The sequence below is a fragment of the Apis laboriosa genome, unplaced genomic scaffold (genome assembly GCF_014066325.1).
Source record: "Apis laboriosa isolate Shangri-la unplaced genomic scaffold, ASM1406632v1 scaffold64_cov150, whole genome shotgun sequence".
NCBI classification, from domain to species: domain Eukaryota; kingdom Metazoa; phylum Arthropoda; class Insecta; order Hymenoptera; family Apidae; genus Apis; species Apis laboriosa.
Window position 1 is genome coordinate 1,074,595 of NW_025224011.1, and position 17,466 is coordinate 1,092,060.

General features: G+C 25.5%; 1 protein-coding gene across 1 annotated transcript; it reads right to left on the reverse strand.

Annotated features, from left to right (window-relative positions):
• Positions 1–2,178: 2,178 nt before the first annotated feature.
• LOC122718586 (pyrokinin-1 receptor-like) lies at positions 2,179–16,764 on the reverse strand. The gene is made up of 3 exons (XM_043943724.1): positions 15,464–16,764; positions 3,545–3,771; positions 2,179–3,009 (listed from the first exon to the last, which is right to left on the reverse strand). Exons 1-3 carry the CDS (start codon positions 16,284–16,286, stop codon positions 2,503–2,505), a joined length of 1,557 nt encoding a protein of 518 aa, XP_043799659.1. The 5' UTR covers positions 16,287–16,764; the 3' UTR covers positions 2,179–2,502.
• Positions 16,765–17,466: the final 702 nt, after the last annotated feature.

Below are 17,466 nucleotides of genomic sequence, written 5' to 3' on the forward strand. Positions count from 1 at the left end.
AAATAGCAAAAAATTGAAAATCAGCGCCATCTTTTGAATGGAGAGACATTTTTCTAAAAGATGGCAGTAGTTTCCAATTCTTATCTTATCATTTCTATGTTTTTGATATTCAAAAGATGGCGTTGGTAAACAATTCTGATTCTATCTCTGTCTTTCTCTTATTTATTATTATTTATTATATTTGTCTGTATTTATGTTTAATCTACGGCACTCTGAAGATGGCGCTGATTCCTGAATTTTTATTATATCTCTGTTCTTTTCCTCTCTTTGTCTTTACTTATTCTTGGCTACTACATAGGTACGGATATCAAATACATTTTCATCATTTCTTTTTTAAAACTGTAATATAGTTATCTCGATTTTTAATATAAAAGATAAACATTTTTTTTTATTCCTGTATGTGTGTGTGTACGTATATTTTATATATATTTTTATATATATACATATATTACATATTGTTTCTTATATACTATATGTAAGAATAAAAATGTTACTATTACAAATGAATTATGATTATTTTCTATAAATATTAAAAATCTTAGTAATAAATATACATTGATTTACAAAAACAAAATAAAATATATACAAAATATATACATAGTGGAACTAAAGTGTTAATTATTTTTAGCGTTTATAACAATGTATATTTATTAATATAATTATAGAATAAATATCATGTTCTCATTCAGACGGAAATAAATTACTTATAACGTGGCAATCTATGATATTAATAATTTTCTATTATTATTTTCATCTTATTTACATCTTTTCTATTGTAATTTATAAAGATATAGAATGTATTTTTATGATAAAATTGTTTAATTTATTTTTATGTTAAATAAATAAAATATTAAATTTAACGTATTAACATTTTAATTAGGCATATTTATTTTATTATACAATTAAATATCATTGCAGAATCAAATATAGTTATGAGTTTTACAAATAAATATTTATAATAGAATTTATTAAATACGATATTACAGCTGTTATATATTAAAAGTATATCAACTTTAAAATTAATAAACTTTTAGTTTGAATATAAAAAATAAATTTATAATTCATATATGAATTTGGTAAATGATTTTTTAATTGGGATTTATAATTATTTTTCAAAATTTATTTTTGATATTTTTTTTTTTATAATATTTTTCTTTAATTTTTTATTTTTTTTTTCATAAACTTCGAATTTCTCATCAAATTCAAATATTATATCATATTTCTTATTTCAAGTTTGTACAATTAAAAAAAAAATGAATTTTTTATTATATATGTATATTATTATATTATATTTATTATATTATTATATTATATTATATTACATATGCATTAATATATTCACGATGAATCTCGAACATCACAAATTTGATAACTATTTTTCGATATAGAATTAATTACAAAAATTTGATCACATTAATTATATGATGTAATTCATATAAAATTATACTAGTAAAAAAGAGAGTGATTCTCAACTCTCTTATATAACATAATTTTTTCTTTATTTGTACAACAAAACAAATATATAAACACATATTGAAATAAAAATCTAGTAATATAAATAAAAATTTCTATTTTATTTATATTTCTTGATTTTTAAAAAATTATTATTTTAACTTCATAGAAAATAAATATAATTTCATTTTGTTTCATGATAATAATTATTAATCAATAAAGAATACGATTGAAATAATAATTTTGTATTTTTGAAAAGTCTAGTTAATAAAGATCAGTCTTTTGGATATTCAAAACGTTTGAAACGTTCAAATTAAGCTCTGGAATTATCTTAGAAAAGATATTATAGATTTAGAAAAAGTGCAGTGATGTGTTAATTTCTCGTGATTTATTCGGATTAACGAATTTATCTAATTTTTCCTAAATACACTACGAACTTTTTGATAATAAAAATAATTGCATGCTTCAATCCAATTAATGATTACATTAAATTTTTTTTTATTATTTAAATAATTTTTTTTATAAAGAAGATTCCTTAATCTTAATCTTTTCGGATTAAATAATTCTTATAAAATACAAAGAAAATGGAGGAACTAAGTTAAAGGTTAGTTTAGAAATAAATACATATATGTAGAGATATACAAATTTTAATTTTGTAAGAAATTAAATGAACTGATTTATAAAAATAATATAATTATTATATTGTTACATTATTTTGAAGAAAAATATCATATATTGTTATTTTTATATAAAATTTATTTATTATAAATTTTTTATGTAAAAATTTCTATTTCCATTTCGTAAAATATCATTTCGAAAAATTTGTGAGATCAAACAATATGAAACGAGAATATTTTCTATATTACATAAAATTCAATTAATCTCATTTATCATACTTCATCATTCATTCAAAATTCAATCTTATAATTATTAATTGTAATTTAAAATCAATGATAAAAAAAGAGTCAAATTATTTCACTTTCAACTTACTATCATTCCTTATAACCTCAATTTCATCCTAATTTTTCGTCTTTCGAAAACTCTATTATATCAAACATGCCGTTGTTGATTAGTTTCATTCCACAAAGTCATCGAGATCTCCTCTGGCCTCTTCAAGATATGATTTTCCGGAATAGTATACGTATTTCTTCTTGAGAATTTCAAAGATTTCAAACGAGGAAACCACTTTAGCAAACGCCACCATTTTTTTCCGGATTCATCCACATTCACAGTGGTATATTTTCTTGAATTTTTCAAACATACATCATTCTTGCGTTTAACCTCATTCGAAAGTATATCTTCGTTCTTTTTGTTGATATTGTTTCGGATCGTATCTATTTTTAATTGATCAACAAGCGATGTAAATTGTTTTGAATTGTCCTCGTGTCCAGAATTTCCGGAATAATCAGTACTCTCATGAACAATTCCAGTTCCAGCCGTTCCTACGTTTCTCGATCCACCAATCGCTCTTTGCTGCGATCGAGACAGGCTCGAATATGAACGTTGTTCATGTCGTATCGGCAATCCGGGTATTCTGCAACTTCTCGATAGTGTTTCCTGTGAAAACAAAATAATGTCTCGTGGTTAAAAAGTTATTTTCGATTGACATAATAATAATAGTGGAACATAATAGAAATGAATATGAATAGATAATCGATTATTACCGATAATTGTTGATAAGATTCTCGATAATTGTTCGAATGACGAAATTTTCTCGAGTGAGGTTATTTCGAGTGTATTGTTATATTAATTGATTAAAGAAAATAAATGGTAATATAATTAATCTATATTAGAAATGATTGTAATATTGGATAAGAATTACGATTATAAAATTAAATGGAGATTGAAATATATTTCTAATATATATTTCTTTTGTTATAAAAATAAAAAATATATGATTAATAAATAAAATATATTTATATATTTTTAGAAAAGAATAAGAAGTTTACTTGTTCTTCAATTATAATCTATAAAGTTTCAATATATTGGAATAAATAGCATAATTAAATGTTAATCAAAAAGATTATCGCAATTGATTAATTCGAACTTCTAATTATTTACGTACATTTGTACTTAGGAAAATATTACTCACCATAAATGCAACACGAAATTTATTCGACATGATATTGTACAATATAGGGTTAATCGTCGTAGAGATATAATAGAATACACCGGATATGTAGGTCATGAGAAGATAAAGGAACTCGATCCATTCGCTATTCGAGGATATGTGATCCTCGGAGTTTGTCCCATAAATGGCGATCAGCCGTTGAACATGAAATGGTGCCCAACAAATAAAAAATGCTATCACCACTGCAACTGTAACAAATCCCATAATATTTCTGTTACATTTTTTCAAAATATCGTATTACTATTTATTCATTGTCTTTTATTTAAAAAAGAAAAATTGTTAAAAAAATAAAAATGTAAAATGTTTTTATAATGAACGTAATAATGGATCCAGTATCCAATTGGTGTCAAGGAAATTTATATAAAAATTATATGTTCATCCTTTTATTTTTAACGACAAAAAAAATTATGTATTTCTTTATTGTAATAATTAAAATTTTGTAATTTAAAATTTAATTAAAATTAATTAAAAAAAAGCAAAAATAATTATTTCAACCTAACCTTAAAATTTATTTTTTTTTATATATCTTAATGATTAATAATTTTATTCGAAAATATACTTTATGATATATGAATTATATTTGTGATTGTAGAAGTTTTAAAAACATGTTTGTTATAGCATAATTAATGAATTTTTTTCTCAATTATTTCAATCGAAAATTTGAGACAGATTGATATATTCTTTATATTTTCCTTTAAAAAAAGAGATTTAGTTTGATTTTATGAAAATAGATTTAGAAATAGATTTAAAAATTAAAAGAAAAACATTATTACTTACAGCGATCAGGATGAAATGAAATATCTTCATAGCAAATATAAATAAAAAATAGATTTTAAATCGCTAAGTCTCAAATATATGTGAAGTGAATATGTTAAAAATATGTCAAATTGAATAAATTTAAATTATATAAATCTGAAATAAAAATAGAATTGGAAAAAGAATGGAAAAACTTTATTTTTAAATAATAATAATTAATTTTTAAATATATGTTATAAAAATACGTTAATGGAACAATATTAATAATAAAAAAAATCTTGTGGGAAAAATTTAATAAACGAACTACGCACAAGCACTTTGATGGATCGATTTGATATCTAAATCTATTTTCATAAAATCAAATTAAATTCTCTTTTTTTAAAGAAAAATATAAAATCTGTCTCAAATCCTCGATTGAAATAATTGAGAAAAAAAATTCATTAATTGTGCTAGTAAGTGATTGTTTTTTGTGAGATAATTTAAATTAAATACAATGGATTAGAAAATAATTTTTAAAATAAAAAATCGCTAATAATTTAAGATTAATGTTAAATTACTTTTTAGCAATTTTTTTTAATCTTTAAGCATTATAAAGTTTATAGTATGATAAAGTAGCAAATAGATTTGGAAAATATCACGTAATTTGTTAAAAAATATTCCCAGAAATGCTTAAATTGATATTTGTGAAACTGAAAAAATTTATAAATAAATAGATTATTATTTATTTTATAAAATCAATAATTTTATTGAAATATTTATTATTCTTTTCATGTAAAAAATTATTTTACTTTATTATTGAAAAATTTCTTATGATTTTTTTAAATCTAACGACTAGGGATATTTTTTTTATTAAAAATTATATTCTTTAATTTTTCAAGTTCCAATTATACTAAGTTTAGTTTTTACATTAACTTTATGTTTTCTTCTTTACAAATTTTATATATTTTATTAATAATTAAAATGAAAATATTCTTTTTGATAACTGAACTAAATGTAAAATTCTCTAGGATTTATTCATAGGACTTTATATCGTAATTTTCATATCACAATTCATATCATAAATTTCGTATAGTTTTCATGAAATAGAAACTTGTTTGACTTGTACCAATAAAGAGTAAATGCTTAAGAAAAAATTTGTAAATTTTAATTATTTTGATGGAGAAAAATATTTTTAATAAAACTTGAGTGCAATCTGAAAGAAGAAAAAACTTTACATAAAAAAGATTATTGGAGGATTAATGGTGATTAAAAAAACTAATGAAATTATTTTTAATTATTTTTGATTAATTATTTTTAATTTAATATAATTATTTAAAAATTATTTTTATTTATTTTATAGTTTATAGTTATATAGTTTATAATTTATAAAAATTCAAAAAATAGTCGACTTCAAAATAAATTTACGAATAATTATGTGAATAAATCTAACATAATGAAAAATAATATAACATATAACTTTATTTTGTTTTTCCAAAAAAGACAAAATTCTGTTAATCAAATTAATATATCATCATTTAAAATCATAAGATATTACATAACATATTTAAAAATCTAGAAATATGAATATTTTTATATTCGCATTTATAACAGAAAAAACTTTTCGAAGAAAATTTTATACGTTTTTTTTCTTGATTTCAAATTTTTTTCTTGATTTTCAAATTTTTTTTATAGCTAATTCGAATTATAATGCAATAATGAAATACTTTTTATTTTCACGTTTTCAAAGGGAATTAGTTTATATAACTAACATAAATGTGTGATGATATATTATTATACGATTTTTTTTCACGTAATATTTAACTTTTTATTTAAAAAAAAATATATAAATAAAAAAATTAAAAAAATGACAAAAAGAAACCAAAAACATAAAAAATTGAAGGAAAATAAAAAAATGATCGAAGAGAGGTTATGTTTCGGTCCAAGTGTATTATTCTGTTCAAGTTCATATGATTATATATAAGGCGATATTGCGTTGCTTTTAAAACAATATGCAAAAATTAGAATTGATATGCGACTGAGGTCAAGATCAGTCAGGTTGTAACATATCAACCTACCGCATATGTTTTCTTTGAATAATTCATTCATTGGAGGTATATTTATTTTGTTGATTTTAAATTTCTTTCGAGAAACTTTTTTGGGCTTTTCTTCTTAGGACCATTCATAAGTGTTTTTCCATTATTTGATTATTTTGAAGGCACATTATCTTTTATATATACTCGTATGCATTTTCATTTGACGAGTTGATGTCAAGTTGGAAAATGATGGATTAAGATTAGATGAAATTTTAGAAGACAATTATTGATTGAATAAGTACAGATTGATTTGAATAAGTTAGTATTAGTTCGAAAACTCTTAGCATGAAAGTAAATACTTAAGTTAGTGTCTAATACTTACCTTAACCTAATTATCTATACAAAATTTATAATATAATATAACATAATATATCGAAGTTTCTAAAGTTTCGATATAGAAATATTGATTACATAAGTTCCTACTATTTTAAGTAAAATAATATTATAAGAATTTTAATTTTTATATATTTCTATTTATTTTAATTCAATCTATTATATGATTCTATTTTTTTTATTAATTACATAAATATATCTGAGTACATTATTTATACATTCTATTTGTTTAAAAAAAATCTATAAAATATTTTGCAATTATTAAAATTTCGATTACCAAAACTTTAATGTAAATGAAACGATTAAACACTTTCAGGAAGAAAATACCAAACGCGGAAATATCAAATATTATTAATATTTCGAAAAGAGTTCGCCATAAAAAGTCAAAGAAAACATGTTCATATTCGCGAGATCCTAATCCCATTAAGTCTTAGAAGTTTTTCTAAGTTGATACGTCATAAGATCAAAACGAAACCGGTGTCGAAACAAAAGTCAAATACTATCAACGAAGTTTGATGTGGAAGCTATTATAGTAGCTCAAAAAACAACAAAATGGGTATCATCCTGTTTGTAAAACGTGACTCGTGTAAATTCTGTCTAAAAATCGTTGGATACTACGCTTGATGCTACGAAAAATTCATCAATTCTCGAAGGTAATCTTTTCTATGATATTAAGATAAATCGTTTTCGTAGAATTTCCAATTTCTATTCTGTGCGAGCCATATTTTGTTTGTAACATAATTAAAACAGTTTTTAAGAAAGATTAAAATGCTCAAAATAAATTAATAAAAATTAGATTAGGTTAGGTTAGGAATAATAATTGCAAAGATACAAATATAGATAATAGTTAATTTCTTCCAGGGATGAATTTATTAAGATTATTAAGGATGATTATTTCTTATTTACCATTGAATTATTTAAAACATTCTTCTTTCTGAAATTATATTTAAATCAAAGAAAATTAAGTGTACATATATGTATCAGTATTTTTTAAGAGGTTAAGTATGTTGAAAATATACATGTTAACTAACAAAATTAGGATTATTTGTTTTTCTTTCAATAATCACTTTTTGCTGTTATTAATTAAATAAAATTTTTACGTGAAGAAGATAAATGATTTATGCAATTATAAGCCTCACAATTGATCATCGATGAACTAACGATGAATATGATAGACGAGAAATACAAAAACAATGGCATAAAAAAGAAGACACTCAAGAATTTTCTGGTGTATAATATAATCAAATGAAATAATTAACATATGGATTAAGTTAGATAACCCAATTAATGAATTATGGAAAAATACAAATGAGAAAAAAATCGAGGTCATCAAGGATTAAGATTATGAAAGCAAAACAAGATGGAAAAAAGAAATTTATATAATATGTATATAATATAACAGAAAGTAAAAGAAAATTAATTGTATTCTATTAATTAAGTAATCAATGATTCAATTATTCTTTCGAAAAAAGAGATAAAAGAATAAAAAAAAAAAAAAATGAATAAAAAGAAAAATACGTATAAAATATACTCTCGATGAGTTTGCCATCTCGCTAATGAGTTGTTTGAAAGTTGAAATAAACCGTCACTTTTTTTAAACATTTTTAAATTTCCCGCTAAGAATTACTGAAATTGGCCTTCATTGAGATAAAAGAAGAAATCAACGCATTATAGGGAGCAAGAAGAGAGATAATAAAAAGAAAAAATAGTTTCTAGGACAAATTGCTCTTCAACTTGTCTACTTTATCTATTTTCAATTAAACTCGTAAAAGAAGCGTTCTTCTATATCGTTTCCGGATGTTTTTTATGTAATTTGTTTTAAAAAATTTATTTCAAAGATGCACAAAATAATGAAATCCATTTTATTAACCATAAATTGATTATTTTTCATTTAATTAAAGTAATCTGATGATTATTTGTTCAATGGTTGTTGTATCATAATTATTATTGTTGTATCATAATTATATTATTGTTGTATCATAATTAAGTAAATAAGATTTAATGATAAATATATTTTTAGTTATATTTATCGTCAAAAAGTCTTTTACGGAAATTTTGTTTTCAAATACTAATTAATTAATTATAAATCTTAATGATAATAATAGTAATGATAGTAATGATATAATTATCTTAATGATATTTTTTATCAATATATTGCAAAATTGAATAACTATATCTCGACTATTAATGCAGATTTCTCTTCCACTTTCATAAAGATAAAATGCATCAAAGTTTATTCTTAATAAATAATTGAATGAGGGCCAATGAAAAATTAATTAACTTCTTAAATATTATTAATACACAATTGTTGTAATACACAAATATTATTATCACAATTGTTAATTGAAAGACAAAATTAAAATTAAAATGAAGAATATAGATATAATATAAGATTAATGAAAAATATGGAACACTATAGAGGAGGAGTGCACTAAAAATATTAAAAAAGAAAGAAAAGTTTCATATTAGAAGTATAGATAGAAAATCAAGATACGGTTTATTGTAACATTTATTTTTTTTTTTATATTCAATCTTTAATTATGAACATATAATCATTTAAATAATTCGAATATGTTTGACGTCCAGTTATCAACCTTGATATAGCGTTGAATACGTTAATTTCATTTACATGAATCTTTTTTTCACTTATTCATTGACGTGATTAGAATTGAATAATTCTTAACGATCCTTAGAGAAAGCAACTATTTCTATTATCGCATAAATGTATCCAGTTGAAATTGTATACGTGCTTGTGTAAATTCTTTTTTGTAGAATTTATGTCAATCGCAATGATCATTTGTAATTACAGTAATTAACGAAGATTTTCAAATTAATAATTTTGTGCTTGATCGAGAATGTAAAGTCATGCTCGGGTTAGATCGATTATCATTAAAATATTATTTCATGTAACGATATAATAATGCATGATACATGAAAAAACATAAAGATTAATGACAATTGATTATGATAATTATTATCGATATCAATTTACATTTTAAAATTTTCGCATATTAATGCATCGATAATTATTTTCACGTTTAATTTAAACTACTTTCTTTCATGTTTTCTTAAAATTTTGAATGCTATGATTTTTACAAAAAGATACCAATTATTACATTAATTATAAATCATGTAAACTTATTAGAGTATAATTCTTAAATTTATAATGTTTTGAAAATATATTTATAAAGATAAAAAAATCTTATTGGCATATTTTGAAATCAAATCGATCAAAATTTTATCAAAATGAATGAATTCGATTTCTAAAAAATTAACTCTTAAGATCTAAAATTACAGAAGAAAAAATTGAGTTCTCAAATTTAACTTTTAACTTCTAAAGTTATTTTAAGATAAATTTACATAACTTTGTCATGATTATTTGCCTATTAAATCACTTCCTATTCTTCTATTGTACTATAGTATAAAATTTTAAAATTAAAAAAGTAAGTAAATATACATCTTCAATCCCTGATCGAGTTTTCTTAAATCTATTATTATCTCTGAAAGATAAACCTCCTAACTTTATCATTATTCGCTGGAAAACAGTTCTATTACACTTTTTATTAAAATTTTATTTTGATTTTAGATGAATTTTTCTTAGAGTTGCCATTATTGTCATTATTGCCTATCAGATATCACTTACATAATCTTATTAATTTCTATTAATATCAGAAAAAATGAAGAAAACGAATGATTTATAAATCATATTACAATACTTATTTTCACATCGTTGAATACATCATATTTTTAATTTTTTCAGACATCAATTTGTCAGAACCCATGATTATATTTACGATAAATCAGTTATGTTAATGAAACATTAACAAGTAACATCCATTAATAAGTTGTTCCTAATTTCAAGTGCATCTTGAATTCTATTCCAATTGATTTCATGAACTTTACAGGAAGATTTTAATATTTTTGCACTTAGTATTATCTTCAAACTCTAATCATCAACTTTAAATATAATAGAAAATTCAGAAGAGATGTTTTATTTATAGTATTTATAAATTAAGATTTTGATTGAAAAATGGAAATAATCACCGTGATATTTTTTGATTTTTTTGACAATTATTTTGAATAAACTTATCACTCAATGATCTATCAATGATCAATCAATGGATAATCATTGGTAAGTCAATAATCAATTCAATCAATTAATTGTCAGTCAGTGATAAATCAAACCAAATCTGTCAGAGGTCAATGAGTAATGATTACATCAAATCGCCAATTATATCATCATAACAGACACCAACGGCCAGGTCAATGACCAGTTAATTTAGTCAGTGATTAATCATTGTTAATCGATTGTCAGTCAAGATACTTCTTTTCTTTCCTAATTCGAATAATAAATTTAAGATATTTTTATAATCAGATTTTCTATTTATTATCCATTCGTCGTTATATTTTAATTCTTTGAATAAGAAGCTTTCCATAATGCTTTCCCTTTATTCGAGATATATTCAGGAACAATGAGCCTTCCAAAGATATATCATTTATCGTGATACAATGAAACAGTAACTGCAATTATACTTATCCACCGCAAAATTTTTGCTCGTATTCACGATCGATACAATTATCACTTTGGAACGAATTTCGCTGTTTCTCCTTATTAATCTCTGGTTTAATTGCAATTTCACATTAATTAATTACAGCTATCATCAAGGACGGCGAGAATTTTGTTCTTAATCATACAAAATTTTATGCTCATATTTAATCCCAATTTTTTTTTATCCTCTTCATGTTTTCTTTTCAAAAGAATGGAATTTATCACGAATTTTTTCCAAGTAGTGGAATAAGTAATTTTGTTATGCAGTTCCTTTATTTATTTTTTCTTAATTTCGAGAAAGTTGTAGATGAGAATTCTTTTTCATTAAAACTATAATTTACTTGTAAAGCCTTAAAGACGTTTCCTCGATACAATTGCACTTTGATTCCTCTATTGTTTGAGTGATTGCAGGATAGTTGATATCGGATACTCTTCCGACCAAGAAATCGCTCGATAAAAGGAAAAACTTTGATCGAACTATTTTTTATACATTTCTTATTGTTTGCGTATTCTCGAAGTTCTTTAAGTTTGATCATAAAAGAATGTTATATCTCCACAGTAAGATTTACGAAGGGATGGTGGAAAGGAAAATTCTTTTTGAAAGTTTCGATAAAAGAATTAAAATAACGAAATTAATCGAATAATTCTAATTATTAAATTATCGTCACAATTCTTTTTATCTTATATGAACGAAAATTGATAAAATCCTCGTATTTATTATAAATTCAACGAAGTTCTGGAAATTTCAGTACATTGTCTAATCCATGATAATGATATACAACAAAATAAGATAACAGCAAATTTCTGACATTCTTTGGCCATTATATCCTTCTAACCTTTCGTCAAATAGATTATCATCTAATTATAGACTAAAGAGAAGAAATTATTTGTATTATTTTTATTCATTGTTTATCAGTTTCCGGAGCAGAAGCTTTTTTCGATAGTATCAGCCAGAATTATACCAAAAGATAAGATCGATGCAACGTGCAGAAGCATTGTTGTCTCTGAGCTATTTATATGAAACTTCCATGTTCAAATACACGCGTGTACATATGTATAATTGCGAAGTTTAATGAAGTTTGATGATGTGACCTGCTCGTGCATGACAGATGAATTAGATTCATACGCAGTGTTGATGCACACGCATTCTCAAATAACATTTCAACCATGTACAAAGTGTTAATATATTTGTGGAATATCTCCAAGTCAATTCTAAAATAAAATATAAAAATTATGTACAAAAATTTACTTGAGTTATAAGCAGGTTTGAAGTTTGTTTTAGAGAAAGAGATGAAATGAAAAAGATGAAAAAAGAGAAAGAAGAGATGAAACGAAATATTTCTTTGTTTCATTCTTGTTTCTTCTTGTTCTTCTTGTTTGATTCTTTGTTGAATTGTCACATTCTATTCTCGTTAAATTCTATAATGATTGTGATTCAATTAAAATAATTGAAATAAATAACAACAAAGGCATATTATGAATTATGAACTCGTTTTGGAAATTTATGGAAATAGAACAAATCTTGAATTCATAACGAGTTGTGACACACGTGGCTCGATTGTAAATTCACGATTTCGTTGCCAATTTTCTCATCGATACAAACGATAATTACTAATAATAAACCAGCTCGATCAAAGAATATCGATGACAAGAAAATATTTTATAAAATTATTCGTGATCCGAATTTTTTTCTTGACTTTATGTATCTTGGTCCTAAAAAATTAAATTATTATGATCTTTTCCCTTTATTTATTAAAAATTTTAATATCAATAAGATTCTTTCGATTTGTTCGAATTTTCTAAATTACAAATAACAAATTTATCCTTTATCACAAATTTTTATTATTTAAGTAAATTTTATTTTACGATATGTACGATCTTATTACTAACACGTTGATATTAATATAATCTATTTGAGAAATAGTTCAAATCCTTGAACGGTATAATTAAATTTATAAATAAATATTCTATATGTTATTAAGCATATATTATTGCAAGTAATATCAGAATTTTTATTAGATGTACATATAATTTATTACGACGCAAATCGAAAATGATCGATAATTGGCATAATTAAAGCAAATATATACATATTTCTTCTCTTGTATTATTTTTTTTTTTTTTTACTTTTTAACGAGAAAATATTAAAAATAAATTCTCGTGAAGAGATCGATTTGACAGGAATCTCAAAGTTTTGCAAAAAACAGCATCCATTGATATTTTTACCAATCTCATTTCCATATATCGTTTATTTCAAAATCTTTTTTTTTTTTATGCATATATATATAACATTTTTCCTTACCTAGGAATCGATATATTATTGATTTTATCTTCGATAACAAGTGTGATAAAATAAAAAAAAATTTATAAAAAATGCATATACATATTTACATAGTTGATCCACGTGTCAAATTCTTCTTCGAAAATTTATTGCACGATCGGAATGAATTTTTTAGTTATATGATTGCGAAATTTATTGAAAATTTAATTGTTAATTCGATTAATTTTTATCGTTTAATTTTCTCTTTAATTTTTTTACAAAAACGGAATATTTCTCGACTATACACTGTTTATGTGGAATTTTGGAGAAGAACAATGTTTTTAATCTTCCTTTTTTAAATATGACAACATTCTTTATTTATATTATGTTTATTTATAATAAACATAATAAAAAATTATTACTTTGTAATCTTCAAGTTTTCGTTTTCTTTTCATTTTCATTGAATTTATTACAAAATAAAGAAAATTTATCATTATAAGAAATATTCTGCTGATTTCTGAAATATTATATTGGCTCAGATGATCTTCTTGTCATCGAGATATGATCGATTGAAATGTATAGTTGGTAGTTTGTGCGATGTATCCGGTTTCTTTTCATAAAGAAGGACAAAATTTTCAAAATTATCAACGTTGACGATATCAATGTTGATGATAGCGTATTTAGAAATTTATTATTCCGCCTTTGTTTCTTAAAAATTGTCCCAAAAGCTCATACCGAATGAATAACAAACAGAATTCCTCGAGGATCGTGTAATTTGTAAAATTCTCTGGTGATATTCCACGAAAATATTAGTAAATGGCTCGATTGTTAAATTTCAAGGCAGGATTTTAATATTTATGCATCTTCTTTTTTTTTTTTTTTCCTTTTGAAATTTGTTTGCTAGCTCGGATATCTTGATAATTTTAATAATTTTGAATTTTTTGCCATTCGAAAATAATCGATGTTGATGATTCGGAAGAAATCATGTTTATTAAATGTTCCAAGATTTTTTGATCATACAAATTTTCAAAAATTAAACGACGATTCAAATTTTCTGCAATTTGAAAAATTGAAAAGTTTTTTTAAAACACTCTCGAATAAATAATTATTATTATTATTCTGTAATTTCGTTTTAAACAAACATTCCGTTTCTTCTCATTACCTTTTACAGATCTTTATTTCCGGAAAAGGGTGGCTCGAAGTTAAGTGGTGTCGTCTTAACTTCCTCAACCCTTCAAAGATACTTTCTTCCCTTTCTTCACACTGAAAAATCGTTTCCTTGGAAAAATCGATCGAACTCTATTTCTTTTTACTTCTTAAACAACTCAACTTGATACTCGATAATTATTTCGAATCGATAATCTTGACTTCTTTTATCGAGAAAATATATCGAATTTTTTGTCTGATACTTTTCCCATTCGAAGAAAATAAAATTATTTGATATAGAACAATTCTTTTTCAAATTTTAAATATAACATAATGCCTCTATCTTTTAAATCAACTATATTTGCACGTTATTTTAAACGTTGTACCACGTAATTTAATCTCTATCAATTAATATTATTATTGAACCAACAAATTATAAATTATAAATTATAAATTTCCCTTTCATAAATAAAATTATAATTAACTTCGTTACCAAACACAAATTCATTCAGCACCAACAACTTATAAAACAATCGAAGCTTCTAATTTGATCTCAGTGTTATAATTTAATCTAAAAAACAGACTGATTTCATCATACGAATAGACATTTCACAGAAATATCAAATATCAAAATATCATCAAGTATCGTCTATCAAGTATCCACTCGAGTAGCAATAATATAAATTGCTAGATGTATATTCCTTATATTCTTAATACAAAATCATTCCAAAACAATCAATGAACAATTACCAAATCAAACTCACCAAGCATCTTCAGCACTCTCCTCGACGACCTTCCAGTCTGATGCCTGCAACTTCCTCCCACGTCTCTCCCCCTGCTCCTCTTCATCATGTTCGACTTTCTCAACTTCAAACCGATCAAAGCGTACAGCACGGTGATGAGGCTCATAGGAACGACGAAGAAGAGGAAGGTGGACAATTCGAAGGAGTGTTGGAGCAGGATCCTCTTCACAGTGCACATCACCACCTCCGGATGCGCCTTGTGTTGCACGAGGCCGAACTGCAACGCCTGGGGCAAGGCGAACGACAGAGCCACCAGCCACACGACGAGGATCAGTTTCACCGCCCTGGTCAGCTTGGACATGGTTTGCGACAAAAATGGGTGACATATGGCCAGGTATCTCTCGACGGTGAACGCCGTGATGGTGAGGACAGAGGCGTTTGTCGATGTCTCGGCGGCTAACCCACGCAGAATGCAGAAACCCTCGCCGAATATGTAGGGATACTTGCACCACACCATGTAGATCTCTGCTGGGAGGCCTGAGGCGAGCAGCAACAGGTCTGACACAGCCAGGCTGAACAGATAATAGTTGGTCGCCGTGTGCATTGACTTGTTGCGCGCGATCACTATGCACGTGCTTATGTTCCCGATTATCCCCGTCACGAAGATGGACACGTAGATTATGGTCACCGGGATTACGATGTGCAATGAGTCTCTGTGAGGGACTGAATCGGGGGGCGAGTTTATTTCGTTGTTCGTGTTGTTCGTGTAGGGGGTGGAGAAGTTTTGAAGGGAGGAGAGGGCGAGATTGGACACGTTTGGGAGGATGGTTGTTAGGCGATCCATTATTGATCATTCCATTATTGTCGTGGGGAGTGCCGTGGATGTGGACATACTTTGGATTGGTGGCGATTTGATCACGTTTGAAGAGCTGATAATTGGAGAGCGATTTAGGTAGAGGTTTGGGTTGGATTCGTTTTAGGTATTTGGCTATATGGATTGGTCATTCCTTGTGATACTCTGGTGGACGTTGGATGGACATACTTTTGTGATGTTATTTGGATGGATTGAGGGTTTTGGATTGATTTAAGAGTCTGATTGCATTGTAAGATTTTGATGGTTGATTGGGAATGGAAATAGGATTGTTAAGATTCTTCTTAGGAATAGGATTTTTTAAGTACGGTTTTCACTTTCTTCTTATACATTGCACAAGATTCCCTAGTTTTGTTCATTTTTAAATTGTCACTAACTATCAGATTAAATATTCGATCTTCAATTAATCCTTTTTCCTTTTTTGATTTTCAAATTCTTTTTGAAATTTGTTTTTCAAATTCTTTTTGAAATTTGTTTTTCAATGATTCTTCAAAAGTTCGATTTTCCAATCTTTCTTTGGGAAATAGAATAGAATATCCTCCAATCTCTTTAATTTTCTTGATCTCCAAACTCTTCTTTGAATATAGCAAAACAATTGCACCCTATTTTTCACGTTGTTCAATTTCCTCTTGAGAAATTTCACAAGAATTCACAAAACGCGATTGTTTCATCATCTAGAGAACGTCTTCCAATTTTTCGGATCAAAATATCTGCAATTTCAAGTTTATTTATTTTCTTTTCAAATCTCCAATTTTCGAATTCTTCACGAACGACGTTTCATCCATCAAAAGCGCAAAAACTTCGAGTTCTTAGACTCCTTTCTCGTTGAACCAAAACATCAATCTTCCTCCTAATTAAACTGCAGATCTCTCTTCAATGAAATTTGCGACGATCCAAGGAAATTGGCCGAGTGGATACACAACGAAACGACGAACCGGCACGGATGCCGCGCGGATCACGACTGCGTTTGCCCTCGTCGCGATAAACGATGCCGAGCACCGCTTCTGCGCACCTCGAATCGGCAGAAGAACATCCTCGTGGTTTCCATCGTTCCTCTTCCCGTGTCCTGACCACCTCCCCCATCCATCATCTCTCCTCTATTCCACCTTTTCCCGCTAAAATGCCCCGCTATTTTTACTCGAACAAAAAGAAA